The 25,589-nt window shown below is 47.6% G+C and overlaps 1 protein-coding gene across 1 annotated transcript in view; it reads right to left on the bottom strand.

Annotated features, from left to right (window-relative positions):
• Nucleotides 1–4,761: 4,761 nt before the first annotated feature.
• The window catches only part of Grin2a (glutamate ionotropic receptor NMDA type subunit 2A), a 351,712-nt gene continuing 330,884 nt past the window's right edge, over nt 4,762–25,589 (bottom strand). Inside the window, 2 exon segments of the mRNA XM_047534156.1 lie at nt 4,762–8,062; nt 14,656–14,894. Of these exon segments, the coding sequence (XP_047390112.1) occupies nt 6,257–8,062; nt 14,656–14,894 (2,045 nt within the window). The 3' untranslated portion in view covers nt 4,762–6,256.

Genomic DNA, 25,589 nt, shown 5'->3' with positions numbered 1-25,589 from the left:
TGTTGCTGATGAGGCTGAGAACAACCTAAACCTCAGATTCCTCGTCTGTAAAATGGGAGCAATCATCCTTCTATCCTATGGCTATTTTGAGAACCACATTCTAGAATGTGCCTAGAATATATTCTATACTCAGTGTAGATATATTTTGATGTTTCCAGATTTAGTTGCTGACACATGGAATGTACTTGTGATAAACAGAGAATCTAACATTTCAGGACTGCACAGAACTGGGATGGACAGGGTGAAAAACAAATCCCCCTCTCCACCTGGCCAGTCCTCCCGAAATACACAGAGATGCCCTGGTCACCTCCTTGCCCCATGTCCTTCCGAGGGGACCTGCCATTCTCCTTCTCCAGCCACAATAGTAGGCACTTGGTTCTGGACAACGAGTCCTCCCTATTCCTTCCCTGATACATTTATACCCTGGACTATCAAAAGTGTTCTTCACAAGTCAAGTCCAAAACCAAACGGAAAAAGCTTTGGGGGAAAGGTTTCGTCTTTCTACATCACGGTCTGTTTTCTAGTCCTGTGAGGGTTTTTTCCAACCCTCTTCTGAAGCACAAGTCCTGAAGCACAGCGGGGAGGAGGCGTGATTTGGCAAGAGCTGGGGGGCTGGATGGAGGCAGACCCAAGCCTGCCTGGGCAGAGGTGTGGAGGGGTGAATTTGTTCACCTGGGTCGCTGCTCCTGGGTTTCCCAAACACCTTCTCTGAAGGTTTCAAAAACATCAAGGGCATTTCCAGGAGCACCGAGTATATGGGGGAGCTTTAATGTTTTAAGGTTGATCATGGGATCAGATTAATTTTTATTTCTTGGCAACAACTTCATTACAGTTTGTAATCTTTAGTGTTTGGCATGTGTTTGTAATGAAGTCTGTGAGTCTTCATTATCTTCCATATTAAGGAACTGCATTTCCAAACCATAAGCTACTTACAGAAAAAAGATTCTGTTTTCTATGTCCTTTGCAGCCCCCTGAAACCAAAGTGGACTTCAAAAGAGAGTGGCCCCTCAGTCAGGTGCTCTCGGCTGCCCAAGGTACCTGGTTCCACCTCCGTGCGTGGGGAGTGGTGCTATTTCAAGGGTGGCTGCCAGATTTCATCTTTGGTTTGCGGTTTTAAGTCATATCCCTTGTTGATCCTTCCCAGGGAAAAAGTTCCCTGGGAAAAGTGAGGGATAGTGAAAGAGCTTGTAGGAAAACCGAGGTCAAAGAGGCGTGCATAGGTCTGTCTACACAGGGCAAGAGGCAAAGGAAGCGAGGTCAGTTCTATGGGGCTTTCTGGCTCTGATCCCAGAGGTTCTCGGAGGGTCCTCCCTGCAAAGACCTAGAAATGGGTCAACCTGGTAAAGGGAGCAGAGCCAGAAACCAGACCACCCCGGCTCCAGCCTCCTCTCCCATGCTCCCCGCTCGGCGGTCTTCCCAGCTCACTGCCCCTTCACAGACTTCAGTTCTCATCTCCGTCCTCTTTCCCCCACATCTTGGGATAGTCCTACAGATTCTGTTTTTCTAAGACCCTCCTGGGCAGGCATCTTTGGGCAATTCTATACCTTTAGCACTTCTAGGCACAGAAAGTGCAGAGGTTGGGGAAGAGGGTAAGGAATTTAAACAGGAAATCTATGTCTTTGGATGGGTTTACAGGAATCATAAAACCCACAACAGCATCCTCTTGAGAACAAATGTAAACAGCATCTATTCCACAATGGCTCCCCCCCAGATTTTTGCCTTTTTGAGGGACCAAGAACTTCAACACCCAAATCCCACTTGGGCTCTGTCACCCTCCCTAGAACTGAGAAATAAAAAAATATAGTGCCTTCTCTACAGAAGCAGCCTCCGGCCAAGACAGCCCGACTGCATTTCCCATGCGTTAACACCACCATTGCCATTGACTTTTTAACATAGGCTTTACATATGTACAAATCCATGTGGAGAATACACTTGTGTGTGGATTGTAGAAATCAAGCGTGTGTATTATATACATGTGTACACAAGCATCGGTATTCACAGGGTAAGTGCATTTGACCACCTCGGATCTGAGGGACACCAGGTGGCAAGCTGAACCCATCTGGAACAAAGGGATATGAACACAATGCAGCCTTGGGGGGTGGGGGGGACAAGGAAGGTGCATCGGGACGACTTTTCAAGTATGGTCCCCAAATAATCTTTCCATCGGCACTTTCAACCCTGTTTACCAAAGAAAAAGGGAGTATGCAGAAAGACCCGATTTTGACTCAAGTGAATATAAAATAATATGATTGGAAGGAAAATAGGCCTTTACATACAACTCTTCACATATTAAATGCTAGCCAATGAACTGAGCTTCTACCCCCTCACATTTTTCTAAGTTCAATTCCGTGGTTAACATAGACAGGCTCTGTTTCGGAAACAAGCCATGATCCCTCAAGGACTCACGCACAACAGCTCTGCAAAAGAAACAGTCCAGAAATGTGCATAATGCTAACAAATATATTCAGCTCCTCTGAAGGATATTTAGGTTTCTCAAATTAGTATTTATTTAGGTCTTAAACCACAAGGGATTTCAGTGCAAGGTATTTATTTATATGACAACCAATTATTAAAGCCGCACTTTTTAGGTTTAAAGGAGATAAATTTTTAATCACCATTTAATTAACACCAACTTTCTTTTCTCTTTTTTCATTAGCAATTCTATTTGCAAAGAATTCAGGGCATTTGTCATTTCCTGAGAAGGATGCAGAATATTAAATACACATCCGTAGTAGACACATCAAATAGAATAAACAATGTGTGCCGGGTGACTACTGTGGATCTTTTGACTAATTAACCACCTTGGCTTAAGTCCCATTTAAATGAAACTATTTCATTTGTAAACAAGGTGTAATTTTCTTTTTTTCTCCCCAGAAAATACGCGTGAATCGATGTGACAGATTTTGCCGCAATGGGTGAATTTTAATGTTTTCATCAGAAAAGCTAAGTATGAGGTCTTTCCTAGGAAATAGGATGAGAAAACCAAGGATAATCCATGAGACACTCATTTGTAGTGCTGAATAAAGTAAGGGAGAGAGGTTGGCAGGGGATAGAACCACAAGGAGTGGTAGGGTTATAACCCCTCAAGTCTCTTGGAAGCCTCACTGACAGGGAGATGGACCCACAGGGAAATCGCCCGCTTGAGCATTGAAACCAAAACAGCCCAAGAGCCTGCAGGTGTAAGGATGATGGAAACTATTCTCCTGAACACCAAGGTTCCCCAGAGTAGAGTTTACACCTGGGAGCCTCTTACGCAGGATGTTTTAAATTAGGTGAACGCGTGTGCTCCTACCCACGGACGGGAGCCTGACCATTTGCATCCAGGTGCACCTGAGGATTGGATGGGTCCTTTTCAGGAGGGGGAAGTCATTTGTGGCTACTGAAATGTCATTAGGTAAACTGGGGCATTCTGGTTTGATGGCATCAACCCAACCAAGGTCTCAGAGCTGGGATGGGTCACAAGAACCCTCTGCAAGGCGTCACAGCTCAGGGCTTCCTGTGTGCTTCTCCTCGCCTCCCACATCCGTCACCATTCACAGGAGCGCTACATTCCTGGTTTTACTTTTTGAAAGAACTGAGCTGACCTGGGTCACCTTCACATCATTTCAAGTCATTATCTCTCACTTGGAAATTGCCCATCTGACCAGTGGCTGATTTTCCCGTTTGAAACCACCCTATATAAGTGTCAGTGAATTAGTGGAGGAAAGAAAACGTATCTATGACATAGATTCTAATTTCCAATTGTTTTATTATTACTAGTTTTAAAAACACCTTGGATAATAAAAGAATTATATTTCACTCACTAAATTTCTTCCTCCAGGGACGTATGAGATCAGCCAATGATGCTGCGATTAGGGGAAGGCTTTTTGACTTAAGGAGTCAGCCCAAGAGATCATGTGACCTGTGGCTGTCCCCTGGGCTCTGAGGGCACCAGAGAAAGACAGCAAGCCTCTTTGGGTTGGTGACATATCATTGCCCTGTGTTCTGGGGAGGCTTTTTACTTCCTGGTAAGACATGCCAGGCTCATGGGGACACGGCGATGACCTCGGCTGGGTGCATCGAGGACTGGGATGCAATAAGAGGGCACAGACAGAAAGTGCTAAAGACTACACAGCCACAGACACTTAAATGTCAGGTCAGAAATAGGGGTGACGGTCCCAGGTGCTTCCATCCAGGTTTCTCCATTTCTGGGTCTTGGAGCAGCAAAAATGTAGCAACCAAGAAATAAAATGTCGTTTTCAAGCCCGTGGGTCACTCTGCCTTTCTAAGACGATAGGAAGATGTTCTCTCCCATGACCTCCCTCTCTGCTGTCTACCACTGACACTCCAATTCCTCTCAGCCACTTCTCATCACTATAGGAGTGTAATGGGTCAGGGGTACCTTTCCAGAGATAAAGCCATTCAATATATTCTCCAGCTCTGAGAGAATCATCCCCAGCATCTATCCGCTTAGAGGAAAATGCTACCTATGAAACAGAACACAGCACGAGGAAAAGAAACCGGCCACTGTTTCCCCCTCCAAGAACCCAAAGTCAACTTCGGTAAGAAACCAGGAAATGGTCAGGCTAGTTCCATGAGCTCAGGTTTCTGCAGGAGGCCACCAAAGAGACTGAAGTCCTCTGCAGAGATGGATGGCTAATTAGCCCAACTATTTCAAGGAGGGTTGTGTATTTAAAATAGACTAATAGAGTAGAACCATACAAAATTTTTAAGTAATATTGTTTGCTGGTTTTCTGATATTTAATTTTTTAAACTAGAAAATTCTGGTCTGAAAAAGTGTCCTAAAATAACAACTACCTTTTTTCTGTTTGCTATTTTTTTTTTTTTTAACATGGCAGGTGCTGTGTAAATATGCCCCTCTCTGCCTCCGACCGTTCTGATAATGAGTGTGCCAGGCATGCACGGGTTTTAACAGAGTAAGAATATGGGATGAGACAAACGCATCCGGGAATTTTTCATACATCTCTGTTGGTGCTGGTGAAGCAGTTTGCCTTGGAGAGAGAGAGAGAGAGAAAGAGAGAGAGAGAATTTCGGCAGAGAGAAATCGCTTGTCTCCTTAAGTGTATCCACAGTCTGGGGGATGCTGAGGGCGGAGGCATGAGTGTCTCATGTTTTGGAGACTTTTGATTTGAGGAGGTTGGGGTGGAAATGAGCGTCCAAGAGAGTTTCGTGACATTAAGGAAGATAAACCTAAAACCGTGCTAGGCTCGGGCAGACAGATGGCACGGTGCTCCTTACAGATCACAGTACACATATGGCTGTTGGCACGTGTCACCACATTAACAACTCTGGGAACAGAAACACACAGCTAATTAGACACCACCATGGCTGCTCGGGGACAGGACAAGTTACGGTTCCGCTGGGAGGGTCGGGGTAACAGATACTATACAACCCTGAGTCGTCACCAGAAGGGAGGAAATGCGAACTTACGTACACAGGAGTCTCCGGGGTGAACTACAACGGCCACTGTGTCACGGACAGAAGATCCACACTTAGATTTCGAAGACATACACGGGTTAGTTTATGCGGCTCTGAACAAGACCTTTGAAGCCGAGGGTGAGAGGAAAACGCACATCAACATCCAAAGAGGTTCTCGGAGAGTCCCTCTGGCGCTTTGCTCCAGATGCGTCTTGGAAATGACTGTGATGAAGGTAGTGGAGGGACCACGAACACGCTGATTTGCTATTCTTGGGGGAGCCTGGGGCTCTTGGGGCTGGGCCTGGGCAGTGAGGGGCAGCATAATGATAAAGCTGAGAACTTACTAGCCAGACCTCCTAACCTCGCACAGGTCGATCTCGCTACGGTGCAGATGCATTCTTATCGGTTCTAGTGTCTGTGTCAGGGTTACATGCATACCATATTGCTTATTCTGTATTAGAGAAACCTTTAGGCATTTCAGATGAGGAAATTCCACGGTGGACGGATGTTCATGGGATTTGGAATATAGGAAATCATAACATCGCCATCGACACCCACTGGGTCATTATTGCAACACACCTGGTAGGCATGTCCGCAGACTTGCCCATTTGGTTTTTGGTTAAGGACTCAACTACCCGGTTTCTGCCGTGCTCAGCACACAGCTCAAAGATTCCTTGAGTGGCAGATTATGGCATGAGCCATGTGCAAAAGAGCCAACAAAAATGACCTCCCTAAGCCCTCTTCCTCCTCGCAGGGCACTATCGGACAACCAACACTGACCCTCCAGACCGCTCGCGTTACGTATGTTTCCCTATAGATAAAACATTAATGGGAGATTTTAAACATCGGATTCGATACTAGGCATTTTCTTGTACACGCGTCTATTGCTGCAGGAATTTAAGACCCTGTGGGTAGAGTACATATTATTCTTATTTGCAGCATAAGGCATAACATGCTCCGAAATATACACATCACTGTGGCCCCGGCTGTCCCTGGAACAATATGATGCTGTGGACCTCAAGGACGATCGAAGGTAGCTGTCATTCACCGCCTGCGAGGGCAGCGAGTGTTTATAGGGGTCCGAGGGGCATCTCCCGATAACTAGGCGCGGGTCATCTCCGTGGGAGTGGAGGAAGGGGTTGTCAGAGGTGTGATCTGGCAAGAGGGACTGGCTCCTCTTGCTGCCCTCCAGACCCTGGGGGAAGAGGGAGCTCTTATTCCCCGAGAGTTTGCTGGAGGGGACGCTGAACAGGCTCCCGTACAAGTTGCCCTCCAGAAGCCGCTCCCGGTCCTTGAGGCTTGTGCTCCGGGAGGGCCGGCTAAGGTCTGTCTCCCGGGGTTTGTCCAGGATGTTGTCGTAGGAATGCTGGCGGCCGATCCTCAACTTGCTCTTCTGGAACTGAAGCGTGTTGTTCTGTGCCCAGTCCTGCGGGGAGACGTTCTCCCGGGGCACGGGGTTCCCCGTCTCCTGAAGCATCTGGTCTTCGTCGATGTCGTAGAGGTTGCCCATCCGAAGGCAGGCGTCGCACTTGAAGGGGGACCTCATGGTGAAGTGGCCTGAATAGGTGGGCAGGTTGGAGAGGCAGCTCCTACAGTGGGTGGAGCCCTGGCGGTAGCGGTCGCTGCCCTCGCTGTGGGGGGACCCCTTGTCTTTCAGGGTGAAGTGCTTGGCGTAGAGCTTGTACTGGTGGTCGTTGTTGGGAAGGCCGTCTTCCTCGTGCAGGGGGTTCCTGTTCAGGGGCAGCGTGGAGTCGCCCTTGCGGAAGTTTTCGTTGTGATCCTGGTAGGTGTCGGGGAAGCCCACGTTCTCGGGAAGGGCAATGTTCTCCACGAACTGGGGCGGGTCCAGGTGGAAGCTGGGCTCCTTCTCCCCGTCGATGGTGTAGATCTTGTCCCTGGGGGAGCCCGCTTTGGTTTTCAGGTAGGTGCGCTCTGCCTCGCTGCAGTCCTTGGGGTACTTGGAGGCCAGGGACCTTTTGAAGTTGTCCTTGGTCTTGTGGTTCTTATTGTTGTCCAGATCCCTGTGGCCCGTGGCCCTGCTGGAAGCTTCGGAGATGTCAGAGTGGGCCACCTCTTCCGGAAGGTACCGGGGACTCTTTAGGGAGTGGGACCTGTTCTCCACGGTGGTCCCCTCATCCCTGTGGGAGATTGGGTTCTGGTTCAGAGAATCCTGGCGCAGGGACTCCACGGATTTCTTCCAAAGCTGCCGGGGCCTGGAGTTCCCTTTGGATTCTGTGCTCACAGCCACCTCCACCGTGTTGGGGTTGGACTCGTTGAGAGTGAGAGGGTGTTGTCCCTGGAACACGTAGTTGTTCAGGTTGTCCTTGTGCCTGTTGGCGACGAACGTCTGGAGTTCGTTCATGTTGTCCCCAAAAATGCTGTCCTTCCCCTGAAAGGACCTGTTGTCCGAGTAGATCAGATTCCCCTTGTCCGAAACCATGTCCATGATGAGGGACCCTCTCTGGATGAAGTCGGAAGCTCTTTTGGGTGAGTCCATTCTGGAAGAGTTCATGTTGGACATGTTGGAAATATTTTTGGCGGACCGAAGGAGTTTCAGCATGTTGCTCTGGGATCCGGTCAGATTGAAGTCCGGAGATTTCTTCTTTTCCTCGATGTGCACTCCATGAATGCAGCTGTAGATGCCCTGTGAGGGAACAAGGGAAAACACCCATCAGCATCAGGCAAACCACTTCCCACCTGGACCTCACCCGCGGAGGGAGACGTGAGCTTCCTGTGGGAGCCCTGGAGAAACTGTGGTATCCGCTCACCCCTGATGAACTCTTCAGTGTACGGCAAGTTATAAGGCATCAGGTTTATCTAAAGCTCCGGCTCAGGGTTATCTGACATCTTGGCAAAGAGTCACACAAGGGGTTTGAGAAAAGGTATCAGCTGATCTTCATATGACTATCAATGTCTCTGGGCCTCCAGACAGACAAATAGGGGTATTTCACGGATCCTCCCAACACCCACATCACAGAGTCAGCATCTTTGGAGTTTGGACACCAGAGAGTTAACTATTGGTAAAGAATCTAAGTCGGCACAAAGGATCACTGACAATTGAGTCTTTTCTGGAATCACCCCACCCCTGTGCTGAAGGCATTGAGAGATCAAGGCATGGGAGCCAGAGGGGCCCATCAGAAACTCCTTTCTCCTGGGATACACTGCTTAGTGTGGAGGGAGGCCTGCGGTCCACATGAGGGCAATCAGACACCTCGCGGAGGGACAGACACAGGTGCTGAAATAGGAGAAGGGCAGGCCAGCCGTGCCGCCTGTGGGCTTGCTGGCCTGAGTGAGGCCACCGAGGTGCAGTGGTTTGAACTCTGGAGTCGCCCTCTTTGCCTTCTTACTAATCTGCTCAACACAGTTTTGTGAGTCTGTGAGTTTGTGCACAGCACTTAGAATTGGGTTCTCATCGCTAATAATCCTGATGAGTTCTCATGACACAGGGATGCCACCCTTAAGTCCATTCAGACAACTGAAGGACTTAGGGACTCCCAGGCAGCTGAAATGTGACCACTGTCACCTCTAAGTCTCATTTTCCATTCCTTTCTTTCTTAGAAATAACTTTTTTTTTTGTACTGAGGATTGAACCCAGGGGTGCTTAACCACGGAGCCACATCCCCAGATTTTTAATATTTTATTTAGAGACAGGGTCTCACTGAGTCGCTAACTGCCTCACTAAGTTGCTGAGGCTGGCTTTGAACCCACGATCCTCCTACCTCAGCCTCCCAAGCTGCTGGGATTACAGGCGTGCACCATGGCACCCAGTATAACTTTGTGCTTTGTTTTCACTTGAAACTATCTCTTTAGGGGCTAGGAGTGTGCCTCAGGGGTAGAGTGCTTGCCTAACATGTGCGAGGCCCTGACAGCACTTTCAAAAAGAAAAAAAAAAGGTAACTGTTTAACTGTCTTCAAGGGACAAGCTCTTGATTCATGCTATAATAACAGGCAAGAGAATATCAATAACATTTTGATGTGTGGCCACCCATTTTTCCCCACCCCGCCCCAGATTCAGATTTTGGCAGCTGAATCTAAAGGAAACAATCCGCTCAAGGCTGAAAGATTGATCTGGTCCTCCCAAGACTAACGGAGGGCCAGCCTGAGAAGGGACGGTGCTGACTCGGCGGGCGCCGCTGCTGACTTTGGCAGGAGCTACAGGGAAGTCTGTGTGATAACTGGACTCTGATAATGGCAGCTCCATTGGTCCCCCATGGCGGAGACAAGCTTACCCTGCAGGGGTGCTCGGGGAACCGTGACAGTCTCAAATCATTTGCACAGCTGCATTTTTCTTGAAGTTTCTGAAGACGCTTTCTATTTGGACCTTTTTGGAATGGTCAACAGAAGGCTGACCGTCATGAGTTCGAGCATGCCTTGATCTGACCCTCCCCATCCCAAGCCTCTGAGGCCCCAGGGGCTGACATGGTACCCTTTACTTCCTTCCTGCGGCCTTAGCTTGCATCTCCCTCTGTGTCCTGTGTGGTTGGCTGTTCACCCTGTCACAAACCCACATCTCCTCCCCATTGCTTGCAGGGCTGCTGGAGCATCCATACTGTGGGTGTGAAAGTCACCTAAACGTCCCAGGTGTTGCTAAAACCTGGCCTGCTCACCTGTGCCTCGCTTGCCCGGTTTAGTAACATAATAATCTTATGTGCTGGCCTGGACGGGTTCTGCTCCCAAGGGGACTTCCTGAATGTCAGAATCAGCTGATGACTCTGCTTTTCCTTCTTGTTCTCAGCATTATGAAACTAGTAGTTTAAATTTTTTTTTCTAAATTTGCAGCTTAGTTCTATCCAGCTCCCCTCCTCCCCCTGGAGATTCTAGAACTTTCTCCTATCCCTTCACCCTCAGAGCAATCTGAGCCGGTTGGTGCTTGAGGAGGCCCACAGCTCAGGGGGCTGAGCTAGGTTGCGGGAGGTGGGGAGGTGGCTGCTTTTGGCTCTCTGTTGCCCCTGGTTTCCCAGGAGGGATATGACATAGCTAAGGCAGGTCCCAGGGGTCCATCTGCCTGGTGGAGTCACAGCAAGGAGGCAGGGTGAGGGACCAGCCTGTAGCTCGGGTTTTGATGACAGCATTCACCAAATGAATTGAGCCGTCTTCCAGATGGCTGCCAATGAGGACAAGTGCATATCACTGAAAAGCTGGAAGAGTCAGAGGCTGGGAAGCTACTGGATATGAGTCCCAGCTCTGTCATTCATGACCCCTCTGGCCTTGGACAAGTCACTGCGCCTATGCGAGCTTCAATGTCTGTGCAATGGGAGTCCTGTCCCCCCAGTGGGCCCGAGGGCAAGACAAAACAACACAAGCAAAGCACCCCACATAGTAGGTGCTGAATACACGTCACCTGGACGAGCCCTCCTGTCACCTCTGGCCTGCCCTTAGCTCCTCCTCCTCTCGCCCTGGCGGGAGCATGCAGAGCCCATTCCGTGGAAGCTGCAGGGAATACGTGCTGCTCTTTCAGACTGAAGGTTTGTTCTGGGAAGTCGTTTTGGCCTCCTGGTTAGATGAGCAGCCCAAATCCTACCTTGGGAGCCAAATAAGCCTCGAGGCTAGGGTTGCTTTCTTCCCTGAACAGTTCTTTCTCTTCTCTCCTCTCTCATTCATGGGGTCTGGCTGCGTTCTGGGGGCCATGGAAATAAGACGCCCTCTCGTTCCCTCAGCGGGCTCAGTCAGACACCGCTGCCCGTGAGCACTGCTAACTGCAGAGCCGCTCCCAGCTGCTCTGCTCTCCCAGGGGCGCCTGCCCCTCAGAACGTGCTCCATGAGGCGAAGGCTCGCTGCTCTCCCAGGTCCCTTCCAGCCTGGGCCCAGTGCCTCCCATGTCTGACTTCCATTGGTCCCGATTGCAGGCTCGCCAGGAGCATCTTCCATTCTGCTTCTGGGCTCCCCTCGCTGCCTGTCACTGGGCAGGTGGACAGAGTACCCATGCCCTGGCCTTGGGCTCCCTGCATCTCCCATTCCTCACACTTGGGGAGACAACCATGATGGTTCTTTTTGCTGGTGACAGTGAGCGATTTTGTCTAAGTGGATGGGAAAGCATTTTGTGGAGAAAACCAAAGGAAAGAGCAACCCAGACAGGAGGAAGCAGTTCTGAAAGATGTTTAGAGAGAGACGGGGGGCGGGGAGCTACCGCTGTGGGGAAGCTTGACTCCCACGTTAAATGAATGTCTCTTCTGAGCTCTGGCCATGTCTCTTGGCGGTGCCAGGAGTGCCCGTAACTTGGGTTTCTATTGGTGTCGTATCCCCCTGAGCATCTCGGGATGTGGCGCCCACGAGGATGGCTGGGCCTGCCCTCTGCCAGCCGATGGCTTTGTGTCTATTGGCTGGATGTTCAATGTGCTCAGAGGGGAATTGGTAATGAAAAGATCTAGGCTCTATGCAGAAAAAAAACTTGCCTTGGGAGAGTTGTAAATTTCAGAGCATTGTGGATCAGCATCCTCAGAAAGAAGGTCAAACTCTGAAGCTGACTAGTGCGTGTGACCCAACTCTGCCTGAGAAGAGGGTTTCTCCAGCCTTCTCCCGCCTGCTGGGGAGTGTAAGGAGCCCTGCCATTTCAAGGAAATAGCTAAGCCGGAAGGCCCCATTCCAACCTTGGGAGCCTCAGTTTCCCACTGCAGGATGGGTGTGGTCGGAGCAGCCTCAGAGGGAATAGTGGAAACTGGAGATGACGGAGGCGACGTACCTGACCCAGGTCCGCAGTGAACACACCACGTGCAGCTGCTGCTGCGAATTCCCTGCTGCAGGTTTTGTTGAAGCAAATGATGGTGTGCACCCGGTGAACGGGGCTTTGTGGGGACATGTGCCCTGGGTGCTGTGAGTGAGTGCAGGCGTTAGATGGTGGATGTGTGGACGTGTGCAGGAGGCTAGCTTTGCAGGTGGAGGTAGCCCTTGAAAGAAGGACATTTCTTTTTGGCAGCTCAGAGCCCTGCTGTCTAAAGCATCAGCCTATTCTGATTCCCCTAATAAATGAGAGGCAGGGAAGTATTGTTAAGAACAAGACCTTCCTCCTTACACAGTAGGTTGCACTTACTTTAAAGTATAAATATTTGGGGGAAGGAGAGCTGGTGCTCAGGAAGGACTCCCTGCAGCCTTGGAGGACATAACAGTGATGGTGACTGGGAGGTCCCATGGGGACACACAAGTCCCTGCATTGCTCCCATAGTACTGGGGCCCCTCTCCCTGGGGTGGGGGTGTTGAAATTCCACCTGTCCTGCAGCAACACCAACAAAGCCTGCTCCCGTCCTGCCCAGCTCTCTCTCCTTCCCTGTCCCTCAAGAAGCTTGGAATGGGAGTGAGGGATTTAGCTCATTTTTGTCATGATGATCCTATCAACTTGGCTTCCTTCAGGGGTTCTCAGATAGAGGAAATGCTCTTCCAAAAACAAGCAGGATTTACAAGCAAATGCAACAGTGTGCATTTGCTCAAGATAATCCCAGAATCATTTGGATATGAAAAGCCTTTAGTAATTGGCTGGGAGAATTCAAGTTGGCATAATACCTAGCTATATGCATGCACGTTGTTATTTTTAAGCAATCTGTGTGTTTAGATGCCATTAAGCTAATTAGGAAATATGTATTTGCACAGAACCCAAGTTTGGAGTGTTATTGAATGGAGAAAATAGATCTTTCTCACTAAGCTAATGTGTACCTTCCGAATCTCTAAAGTTCTTACAATCACCAAATGCTAAGAATATACAATTTTATTTTAAAGTGATTATTTAGTTTTCCCAATGAACATTAGCATATAAAATTAGATGTTTTAAAACAATGATTTTTTTTTTTTACCACATTTCAAATCCTAACTCAATTTAGCTCCTCCAGGATGAAAAAGTCACCAGGATGGGTAACTGGAAGAAATAGGTTGATAAATACATGAATAAGTGGAAGGATGGATGGATAGGTGGATAGATAAGCCAGTAGACTGACTGGAAGATACATGGTCAATATGCAGATATATACATTTCTCATAGTACAGGCAAGTGTCTAGGTTGTGTGACGTGTGTGAGCATATGTTACATGAAGTATATGCACACATGTGTTCATGGTATGAGCCATATAAACCTCCTGAGTTGCTCATATTCGATGGGTTGTTATTTGTGGAAGAGGGAGGGCTTTTGCTGGCACCAGCCCATCTGGATTCAAACCCTGTGGCCCCCTTACTGGCTGTGTGATCTGGGCTAATTCTCTCAACCTCCATTTTCGAGTTCTGCCATTTGCAAATCTGGGACTAATAACACCATCTACCTCATCTTGAGATAGCAGATTAAATGTGATGAAGGACAGGAAGTCCTTGTATGGTCCCTGGCCTGTACAAGTGCCCTATCCATACAAGCACTCCCATTACTGAGGAACTATGTCACGTGTACATTGAGGGCAAAACACACGTGCCGTGCTGAGCTGTGGGCAAGAAGGTTTTCATGTGTTACATGTGAGCTGACTGCAGCTGTGTGTCCTGTGCTGCTGTGCATGTTGGGTTGTGTGGGGGTGTTGTTTTCTGTTTGCTGTGTGTGAATTTTCTTCGGTACGTTCCATCTCTGTTGCGTTTCAGGCCCTGTTGGGTTGCACGTGTTTTTTTGTTAGAGGATTGTACACATTGTGTGGCGTTTCATGTAGATCTGTTTTGTTGTGCAAGTCATGTTACAATGACTAAAAGCCTGCGTGGGGGTGTTTGAAGTATCGGATGGGGTATTTGGGTGCTAAGGATGGAGGCTACAGATGGAGAGGCTTTGTTTGGATCCCACTTTTTAAAAGGAATTAGTTACTAATATTTAAAAATTGAATGGTTTCACATAAAATCAGATGACACTTTCTCTTTGGAAAGCTAGAATACCTCATAATATTGCCCATACGTTCCCATAAGACAATATTGAAAGGAGCTAAGAATGCCTGCCTCCTTAGGTGTAAATAATAAGCAATTTGCAGTCTCCAGGATTCCTTATTGTTCTCCCACTTGGACACCCAAATTCGGTTGCTATGTTTCATCTCACTTGTGCTATTTTCTAGAGCCCAGCCTGCGACACCCAATCCCATTCCTGTTGTCTTCTACAGTCTTCTGAGCCAGCAACCTCTGCCTTACAAATGCACAGACTCTGGATGCCTTTCTGACAAACCCAGGAAGGGTGGGTGAGGGAGGGGAGAACGTGCAAAGCCGAGAAGGAAGTAAACACAGCCCGTTCTCTGGAAACCCCGTGCCTCCCGGACCTGCCTGCTACACTAGGAAATGGCCGCCCATGGTACCGACCCTGCTGATGGAGAAGAGCAGCCCCGGCCGGTCCGAGCACACGCCCGTGAAGCAGAAGCGCAGCTTCCAGTAGAAGAGATGCTCCCAGATGAAGGTGATGAGGCTGAGGGCCATGGCCGCCGCCAGCATGTAGAACACGCCCGCCATGTTGTCGATGTCCAGCTGGCTGCTCATCACCTCGTTCTTCTCGTTGTGGCAGATCCCCGTGAGCCACAGCGTCTCCAGCTCCTCCATCTCCCCTGAAAGGAACACAGCACCCAAAAGCAGTGAGGACCAGAGAGGCAGACACTTCAGGGCCTGGGACAGACACAGGGGACTTACAGCTGTGTGACCTTAAGGCAAGGTGATGAGCACAGCCACTTCCTGGTTGCTCACTGGCCGAGCGAGGGTGGCAATGAGAAGGACACCTGTCACCATCACTGGGAGGATGCAGTTAGCGAGCACGTCAGAATCGAGCACAGGGCACAGCTCTGCTTTGGTTTGACTTGGGTCATGACTATGTTCTTCCACCTGCTCACCCCCATCCCTGCCCCCAGAATCCACCCAGGCTCTGAACAGGATGTGGGGACAAACCAGCAGCTCACTGCCCTGGGAAGACTGCATTGCAACCTGACTTCACTGCTTGCTAGCTGTGTGAACTTGGAACCAGAGTCCTTCTGTCTGTGACATGCAGAGCACCTGCTCAGAGTTGTGGTGGGGACCAAATGAGATCAATGAAATCCCTAAAGTGCCTGTTCACAGTCAGCCCTCATAAATCATGGCTTCTGCTGCTCGTAACTGTCATGAAGAAAATGCCCAACCCGGGCCTGGTGCAGGGCAATCCTCAAATGTATTCGTTTCTTCTTTCCCAACCCCATCCAGAGTTACTCCAAAAAGCTACCCCTAAGCAGGGTCCTCGGGACACAAAACTTCTATTGAAAAAAGACATCTTTGGCTCTGAATGGCCCCTTGCAAACAACACTTCCTCCCTTCAGTCAGCAGTTAAAGAAGCAGGTGGAGTTTTCAATGGGAGAAAAAATGGTAGGCATGCTTAGCATTATCCTCGATTTCTTTTATGCGCATTTTATCCAGCCGCCATGTAGGAGGAAATTCTCTGATCTAAGCGTCTGGTAATTACACCAACTGTCGAGCAATTCACTAAACTCTGGCACTTAGACGATGATTCAGCCTTTAAAAATTATCATTCAAGGATACCAATAATCAAGGACGATGTGTGTCATGTTAAATTCAAATTATGACTCTCTGCATGTATATGTATGTGGAATTTCTAAGATGTGATAAGAGACATTTGGAGAAACAAATACTTCAAGTGTTTTTATTGATTCTCCTTGGAAGAGGTAAATCATGATTACTGATTTCGAAAGGGTCCTTTAAGTTTTGTGAAATTGGCATATGTTGCTTTTGGTTTTGTTCTCACTCTGAACGTAGGAATCTAAGTTGAGGAGGATTTTGTTTTTTCAGTCTTTAAAGATGCTATTCCATTTCCTCCTGATCTGGACTGTAATTGTGAGATGGTAACTGATTTATTGGTGCTTCCATAGTTTCTCTTGAATGGCTTCTGAGAATCTCACTTTGTCTTTGGTGTGGAATCTAAGTGTGGGTTTGTTTCGTTTGGGTTTAAGTCTCAGCATGACTCTCCGATCGCATGATGTAAAATTTTAATTCCCATCTGTCTAAAACCATCTCATCCACTATCACTTTGACTCTGAACCCTCTAAGCCTATGGTTTCCCCAGTTTCTTCCTCCCCACAATTCCTCCCTGACCCTGGCAACCTCTGATCGTTAGCTGTCTCTACGCTTTGTGATTTCCAGCCTCATAACTAAGATTAACTAATCCTACAGCATGTAGCCTTTTCAGACTGGCTTCTTTGACTTAACAACATGCATTTCCAATTCCTTCACTTTTTTTTCCCTGGCTTGACAGCTCATTTGGAATAATATTCCAGGCTCTGGATGTACACTGTATTCATCCATCCGCTTATTGAAGGACATCTTGGTGGCTTCCAAGTTTGAGCCATTATAAATAAAATTGCCCTAAACATTTATGTGCAGATTTTTGTGTGGACATATCTTCAACTCATTTGAGCGAATCCTCAGGAGTTTTTCTGCTGGATTGGAAGGTGAGACTGTCTAGCTTTAGGAAACTGTGCCCTGTATTCCAAAGTGGCTGTGCCACTTACCACGCCTTCCAGTCACAAACAAGAATTCTTGCTGCTCCACATCCCAGCAGCATTGATTGGTGCTGTTGGTGTTCAGGACTTTTGCCATTTTAATGGGGTGTAATGCTATCTTATTTAATGGGGGTGTATTGCTTAATGAACAATTCCCTAATGACCCATGATAATTTTTTTTTCCTGGAAAATTTTAAAATATTCTGGACTTTCTTATCCTATCTTCTAAGTGACTAACCTTGTTTAAATATCTCATATTCCTTTCTCTCTCTGGGCTGCTGTTGGATGAGTCCCATAGATCTATTTTCCAGTTTACTTCTTCTTTCATTAGTGATATTTACCTTTATGTTTCAATTCTGGTCTATTTATTCTAAGTGGGGCATTTTTTTGGGCTTTTTTTTTTTTAACAGTTCTGTCTGATCTTTTTATCATGATGTTCCACTCTTTTCTTGTGATTTTTAAAACTTTTATATATTTAACAATTTCCAACCTGTGCTCTTGCAGATTGGTTCTTGAACTTCTTCTGCTTGCTGGGCGTTCCGACTCTCACGGTGGATTACTTCCCTGTGACAGTTGTTGCTTCTGATCAGGAGTTAATCCTCTGCAGAGTTGTTCTCCCTCTAAATACCACGAGTCCCCCAAGAACACCAGGTTATAGAAATGTCTCTACAGAGTTTCTGGGTTTTCTTCTGCCATAGTTCCAGGGTTTTTCAATGTACTCATTTCAATATGGAAAAAAAAATTAATGCAATTACTGCACCATTTATACAGCGTACCTTCAGAGGCCAATACTCATTTGAGTTTCCATGTCTCATTCAGAGCTTGAAACAGATGGCAAACCTCCTTGCAATTCCTTCACTTTGATGGACAGAGATTTTCCTAGTTTCCTTTTCATAGAATAAGTGACTCACTGAAGGTCTCAGATTTGTTAATCAGGGGAAAGCATACATATTCATGAAAGAAAAAAATATGAAATCTCTCCCCTTCCACGTTCTTCACCCACAGAGAAGTTGCTTGTTCTTCAGTGGTACAGGCAAGTGATGGGAAGTGATCTTGATTCAATTCCTTTCCTTCCAACAGCCTCCAGCACTTTTTACCTAGTCATAAGTGTCACGGGAGACCCTGATATCACCTCATTGTCCACCTAACATCACGAGGAACTTAATCCAAATCCCTCTGTCCACCGTGTTCCTTGAGACTTACATAATTGCTTTCTCTCTTCCCCAAACCAGTGCCGTCTCTTTCCCAATGTAGACTTGCCCCTCTCTTTGGAGTTTATGAGGGACCCCAGGTTGGTCTTTTCCCCATGACTCATAAAACCCCAGCACATCTTTCCTTTACTGTTGTCCTCCAGAGAGCCAGGCTGGTAAGCCTGAGACAGCAGCAGCTGGGGTACAAGAAACATCACCTCGATTTTTCCAGGACGTAAATACACAAGTTTTTCCTCTGTCCTTCGCCCAAACAATAGCTCTCTTTAGAACAAGTCAGCTTGTCCACCCAGGCCTGGATTCCAAAAGGAGAGCAAATTCACATTTCTCAATACCAATTACAGCCTGTTCCAATCATTTTCCAGTTAATCATTTCTTGCCTTGGGGCCCTCTTTGACTAGTGTACTGAACTGTAGTTCAAATACTTTCTTATTTCGTTTTTAATTTACTCAAGTATATTGTAATCTCCTTGAGGGAGAGCAGGGACCATGTTTTATGATTCTGATATTTCTCATGGCTTGCAGCACACAGTAAGCACTGAATCCATATTTTCTGTTTCTGTTTCTTTCCTTATATCCCCAGGCTTATATTGGGCAAGACTGCAAAAAAAAAAAAAAAAAAAAAAAAAAAATGTTCAGAGCTCTTCTGGTGAGTTGTCTTGCCAAAGGGAACTTTGCAGAGGGCTCGAGGGTCAGCATGTGAAGCATGCATGCTCCCAGCTAGGGTGAGCATCAAATGTCATTTTTTCCAAAGAGTGGTCCCGTCAGGAGCCTCATACTGTCAGTTTTTCCTATTGCATAGAGGTTACAATCTTTGTCAGTGTTACCTCATGAACCAGAGCTGACAAATGGGACAATTAAATCTCTTTCCTGAAGCAGACTCCTTCTTGCTGGGAAGACACGAGCTAAGTGCCCTCCTGGGAGCAGATGGAGCCTCGGGTTGTCAGCTCTGGGTCTGCGTCCATACTGCATTATCTCCTCTCCCTCCTTGAGAACTCGGGTCCCCACAGAAGACTCAGAACTGTCTCTTTTTCCGTTTACTCTTCCAATGACAAGCAGCTTGTGAATATTTGCAGAACTCCTCTGCACCCATCAGAAGTTACACCTGCATTCCAAGGTCTTCCTGTACCTGTCTTCGAGGGAGAAGACATGGCAACCACAGGTATCTCTGAGTTCTGCCCCAGCCTGAGACTGCAAGTCCGATATGTGGAGCTGGGGTCACAGTGCTGTCCTCTCCTGATGTTGGCACCATCAGAAGGCAGAGCGGGAAAGTTTCAAGAGTCAAAAGACAGAGGTGCAACATCTAAGGAGGAGCAAGTGCAGATAGCTGAGGCAGCGCTGTGTGTCTCAGACTCACTTCCGCTATCTGCTTGGGTGACCCTGTTAGAGGCAGCATGAGATGAACAGGTTGATCCGAAGAAAAGGTGCAGATGGTGCAGGTTGGTGCAGGAGCATGGGGTTCCCCCGGGACCCACCCAATCACTGACAAGGTATAAGACACGGGTTTTATATTTGCAAAAAGGAGTGATTGAAAATTCAACTAGCTGGAGCCCAGCAAATCACAAGAGTGCTTTAGGCAGAATATATCAGGATGAGCTACAAAGGAAGCACCCTTCCCTGAGGGTTCTGGGAGAAGCTCAAGTCAGAGCAAGGCCCAAATGGTCAGGAGGAGGCAGGACTGGAGCCCACAGCTGGGTCTGACAGTTCCCCTCCCCAACATTTCCAACTGCCCACATGGCCTTGGGCAGCAGACTGCCCATCTCTCCATCCACTCAGCCACTCATGTGGCCAGTTCTCTTTTATTTAACAAAATGATATGAAGTCTACTCTGCTCAGGCCAGTAGTAGAGTTTAAAAACCAACAAGTGCAACCTCCGCGTCAACTTGTCATGGCCTGTGTAGACACCAGGCCAGAGAGGGCAGTGCTCAGCTCAGAGGAGACGTGTTTTGGCAGGCGATGCTGCATGCATATGGTGCCCATGGCACACTAATTACTCGGGGGTATTTCTGGGTGGTACTATCACTGTCCGAGGTCAGGGGAGCTGAGGAGTGAGAGGACCATATAACCCTTCCTGTCCCCTTCCAGCTCACACAGCCACAAGCCTACAGAGGCCTGTGCAGGGAAGAGTTCCCGCTCTCTGAGAAGACTCCCTTAAGTCCGAAGTAAGAGAAGTCAGTTCTTACTTGGCCCTCGGATTCTCTCTCTGCACTTCCAGAGGGAGCGCAGTTGCTTTTCAGATTAGATTTCATTCCATTCCATGAGATTGTCTAAGAGCCAAGGGGACTGCTTCCAGAAAGGATTTCATGGCAAGCAATGTGACAAGCCTCCAGACTTCCCAGGCATGGCTCCCCCGAGGTCCACTGGAAAAAATCCATTTTGAACCTGTACCCCTTAGGCTTTGTCCAGAACCTGGGATTTTGCTGAAACGTTGTTTTAAATCACCCTCTACATCTAACCTTGCAGGAAGACATATAGATCGTTTTTCTTGGTTTCTGGCCAAGGTACTTGATCCCAGGCAGTGATGCTATAAAAAGTGATTGTGTGTGATTGAGAAACTGGGTTTGATGTTCTGTCTCAAATTTGATCAAGAAAGCTAATACTTTTGCTCATCAGAAGATTTCAATGTGGTTTTTTTTCTTTACTCATTCATTCACTCGTTCGTCCACTCATTCATTCATTCACTCGTTCGTCCACTCATTCATTTATTCCTTGGGAAAGAACATTTCTAAGGTCCATGCATTTTCAGGTAGAGATGAGTAACATGACCTTTGGCCTCTGAGAGTTCAGAGTCCTGCGGAAGAGACAGTCAGGCAAACCAGCAGTTATGGTGTGGTCAGATGGTTAGATTTGCACAGGGTCAGAGGTAGGAAAACACATGGAATGTTCTGAGATCAGAGAGTAGTTCAGAATTCGGGGAAGGAAGAAGGGATTGAAAGAGGGGCCTGAAGGGCAAGAGCTAGAACGCAAAGAGTCCCTTTTGTGCTAAGGAGTCTGGGGCATCCTAGGAACAACAGGGCCATGGATTGAAGGTGTTCTACAGTGAACGCTCTGACGTGGACCAAGAAAACATCGCCCCACATTTCTCCAGCCACAGCCCCATGATAAGAAACCCAGGTCCTCCTCACATGCCCCATAAGAGCGGTTCTTCCAGGTACAAGCCAGGTGTTCATTCAAACAGTGCTACAGCGTGGAAGGAGGTCCCCAGCAAATTCTATTGCAGAAGACAGTCATTACTATGGTCCCATCCTCATCTCAGAGGCAGGAGGAGCATTCGGATTAAGCCCTCTGCTCCCGAGAGAAGTCCATGTGCAAGAGACCACTCCTGACAAGGATTCTCTGTAAGCTGTCATCAATGTCACCATCGCCCATAAAAATTACCCAGAATGCAGCATTGTCTTGAGAATGGGGCAGTGACTATTGTGGGTTAGTCATTGGTGCTCAGAGGTCTGCACCTCCGGAAGTCTCCCCTGAATACAGAGGGAATGACTTCTCCTATCACAACATCCGGGACATTTCTTCAATAGGAATCCGTCACGATGGAGTATAACCATCACTTGTTCTAGGTCTTCATCAATGAAGGGTGAGTTTATTATGGGCCTAGATTCTGCTTCTTGCATCCCTGGTACAAGTTTTGGCATGTAGTGGGTGGTTTATAAAGCCATACCGATGGAGACGACACAGGCTCCTCTCTCCCTTACTAGCTTGTGATCCACAGATCCAAGGACCAGCAAGAGAGGAAGCAAGGTGAAGTCCCAGGAGAAAGGGTCGGGAATAGCTTCTGGAACCCAGAAATCAAGGCCGACTCTCAGGGCAAGCACGTTCCACTCAAAGATCCTGGCCCTGGGGTCTGGTGGTTCCCACGGGGAGCAGACTTCCTTCTGCAGCTAGGCCGATGTTGCTGCTGACCCCAGGGGGATTTTCTGGAGCACCCAGAGGGGAAATGGCCCCGTTTCTGTTCTCTTTCATGTTTTGTCCAGGAGTTGGGTGTGTGGGCTTCTCAGAAGCCCAAATGGAACTGGAAATGGCAAAGCGAAGACTTCCTTTGTGGAAATTCCAGGGCACAGATCCATGCAGATCTCCTGTTCTCAACCCGAACAGCTGCGGAGATGAAGCTGCAGCCCTGGGGGAGAGGGTGGCCTGGGGCCGGAGTGGCTGAGGCAGGTCCTCTCTTGCCCAGTTGCCCTGCCTATAGAGGGAGGCTGCTGGTCAGGTCTGGGGATCTCATCGGTGGCCTTAGAGCAGGGTCAGGTCAGCCAGATCCAACCACTGACCTTGAGGCTCAGCTTCATTGATGGAACACTCCAGACTCAAAGCCAGAGCCAAGTCCAGTCTCCAGGATGCAGCAGCAAGGAACTCCACCCTTCCTTTCTTCCCTGTGGGACTCCATGACATAAGTGTACTTAAAAAGAAAAAAAGTCAAGCAAAAAGCCTCCCCCAGTCCAAAAAACAAAACCAATAGATCAGACGAATAAGAGCAAAATAAAACCCACGTGACCTTGGGTCTGGAAATACTATTCTGAAGCCTGTGACCTCTGTGCCCAGGATCTCAGAGGGACGCTGCAGTTTGCGGAGGAGAAAAAATACCTGTGACGTTGAGGGTGCTGGGGAATAGAACAAGGCTCCAGACACAAGTAGGCTGGATTTGGAAGATAAATATTCCTTATTTAAATGTCAGAATATTCCATTTCGGTATAATGCTGAGAAGCCACAAAACTAAAATAAAAATAGGGCTCGGCTTAAATGTATCCAGTTAGATGCAGAGACAAGCTGTCTCAGGCATAAATGCTCATCACCACCTTCCAACTGAGGTTTCGGCTCCACGGATGGAACCGGAGCGTGTGGAGTTCACTGCTGCCTGTTGCCAGCTGGTTGGGTTTCACAGGCCATTTGACCAACCATGCAAGTTGGAGTTCAGGCATCTTATGGCCACATGTCCTCAACTTGGGACTCTTAGAGAAGACCAGTTAAAAACAGGGGAGAGGACTAGGGAAAACATGGTCACAGTTTTCCATTAGAGGGTGGAGCTGGAGAGAAACAAATCTCTGAGGCAAGAATGAAGAAGAGTTGTCAGAAGTCTATGAAATTCTGTGTGCACCAAGCACTTCTGGGGTCTCCTTGACCAATTTGTCTCACACGGACATAGATGATCAGGCTGATATGACTTAAAAGCCATGGGAATGTGTGCGCATCAATAAATTCACAGTAACTTTTTGACATTGCACATTTTTTGCCATCAATTGTCCTCAAAATCTTGTGACTCATCCTGTAAGGGCGTGAGGACTTTTTAATATCACAAAGGGGTCCTTGTGTTTTGAAGATTGTAGACACAGGATGAAGAAGGATAGCAATAATCCCATCCCATGCCAAGAAATATCTCCTTTCTTTCAGCAAATAAAATGACCTCACTGCTTTTCAATTCCCTTTTTATTGAAGTGTTGACAACAAGCTCGCTGAGACTGTAAAATCCATAAGCAAATTGGATCACTTCCATTTTATTTCTATTCCCCACTGCCTAGGACAGTGCGGAGAGCTTAATGGGCTCTCAAGTCTTGGGCGTGGATGAAAAAGAAGAGCGAGAGGAAGGGAAGAGAAGGGGAGAGGACAGAGGAAGGGGTCAGGGAGTGGGTGATGGGTCAGGGACAGAAAGGGAGAAAGAGACCCCTGGGCAAAAGCCCTGTCCCTGTTATCTGCACCACCCATAACCAGGCAGAAGGAAGCCCCTGTTTTTCCTATGGAGACAGGTGGGGGTGAGGTGAGGGTTGGGTTAGGACTGAAGAGGGCTTTCAGCTCTGCTTCTGACGAAGGTCTGAAGTGTCAGACAAGGTGAGACCATGGCCAGGGAAGAGTGGGCATGGGTATGGGCAGAGGGGAGGAGCTAGACTCAGATTCCAGTTCAGTATGTGTAGCAGACCCAACAGTCCAGCTCCAGTTCACTAATGATACACCTGAGGCCAGCTGATAAAATCCAAGGTCACAAACAAAGTCAGCGTGGAACCTGGGAAATGAATTTGGATCTCTCGGCTATTGTTGGTGATCACACAATGTCGACCACACACCAAGAGATTGGATTTCAGTTATACAAAGCCTGTGCTCCTTCTCTCACAGGAAGGAGAAACGGGGCACTCGGTGAAGGGACGAGCCACAGGCACCGTGGTGGAAGCCAACTGGCTGTACCTCTTCTGGAAACTGGCTGCTACCCCACTAAATCTGAGCGTATGCATACTCTGCGACCCATTTGCTTCCTTCCTAGGCATGTTCCCCAACTAATAAGTGAACATGCAAACAAAATGACGGTAAAAGAATGTTCAGGAGAAACCAGACACGATTGAATGTCCATCAACCACAAAATGGATAAATATATAGTAGTAAGTTTCTCCACTGGGGTATTGCACAGTAGGAAATGGAGAGAGGACATCGTCATATGATCTCACCATTTATGTGGCATTCAAAAGGCAAAACCCATTTGTGATTGTGGAGGGCAGAGTGGAGGCTACTCTGGGGGGAAGAATCCTGGTTAACGGGCCAGGAGGCAGCTTTCTGGGGCCATGTTCTGCATCTCCATCTGGGTGGCAGTTACACAGCTGTTCAAAAATTAACCAGGCATTGGGGTTTGAGGAATATGATGAATAAATGTTGTAGTTCACAGAAGACACAAAGAAATAAAACATGAAAAAGAAAGAGAAAGGACCAGCCCAGGAGAGGAATAAGGTTTCCTTTTGGGGAGGATCCTAAGGAAGACTGGGTAACAAGCAAGAAGAAGGGAACAAAATTTCTAAATCAGAAAGAATAAAACCTTTTTTTTTTTAATGTGAGATTTCTTTAAAAAGGGGGGGGGGAGGGAAAAAAAAGACTTGAAGGCTAAAGGGAAATGAGCTGGGTTTAGTTCAAGTCTTCCATATCGTTGGAATTATTTCAGAAGTACATCTTTTACTTTTACCATTTAAACCAGAAGTTAGACATCTTTTTCTGTAAAGGGCCAATTAGTCAGTATGTTCTGCTCTATGGCCATGCGGTCTCCATCCCCGCGGCTCTGCTCTGCCCTATAGCTCAGGCACACGCAGGCAGCCACAGCCCCTGAGCGGCATGGCCACGCTCCAAAGAGCCTCATTTCCACAAACAGGCAACGGGCACAGTGGACCACAATTTGCAGAACCCTGATTAAGCAATCAAAAAAAAAAAAAAAAAAAAAAAAAGAACATTAAAAAAAAAAAACACCTGTATGTATGAATGCAAATAAATCCCAATTTAAGAAGATCCTCAGCATTGTTCTCTGCAGATATTTTCAAGTCCTTAACTGTTTGGTGAGGAATACACCAAGCCACTCTCATGCATTATACCACTCAGTTTTATATAATTATAATCCACAACTGAAAGAGGAAGGAAGTGGCTGGCAACTTTCCCAAGGTCACAGAGTTACTAAAGGTCAGTTCTTATATTTGATCACAAAGCCTCTGTATCTACCTTCACCTATGTTGCTGCAGGAATGACTTTTTTGCATGAAATATTGCAACCAAAGTTTAAATAAAGCACTAAGATATGTAAAATGGTCACTAAAG

This window comes from Sciurus carolinensis, chromosome 18, assembly GCF_902686445.1.
Source record: "Sciurus carolinensis chromosome 18, mSciCar1.2, whole genome shotgun sequence".
NCBI classification, from domain to species: Eukaryota; Metazoa; Chordata; class Mammalia; order Rodentia; family Sciuridae; genus Sciurus; species Sciurus carolinensis.
This window is presented reverse-complemented; position numbering and strand designations above follow the sequence as displayed.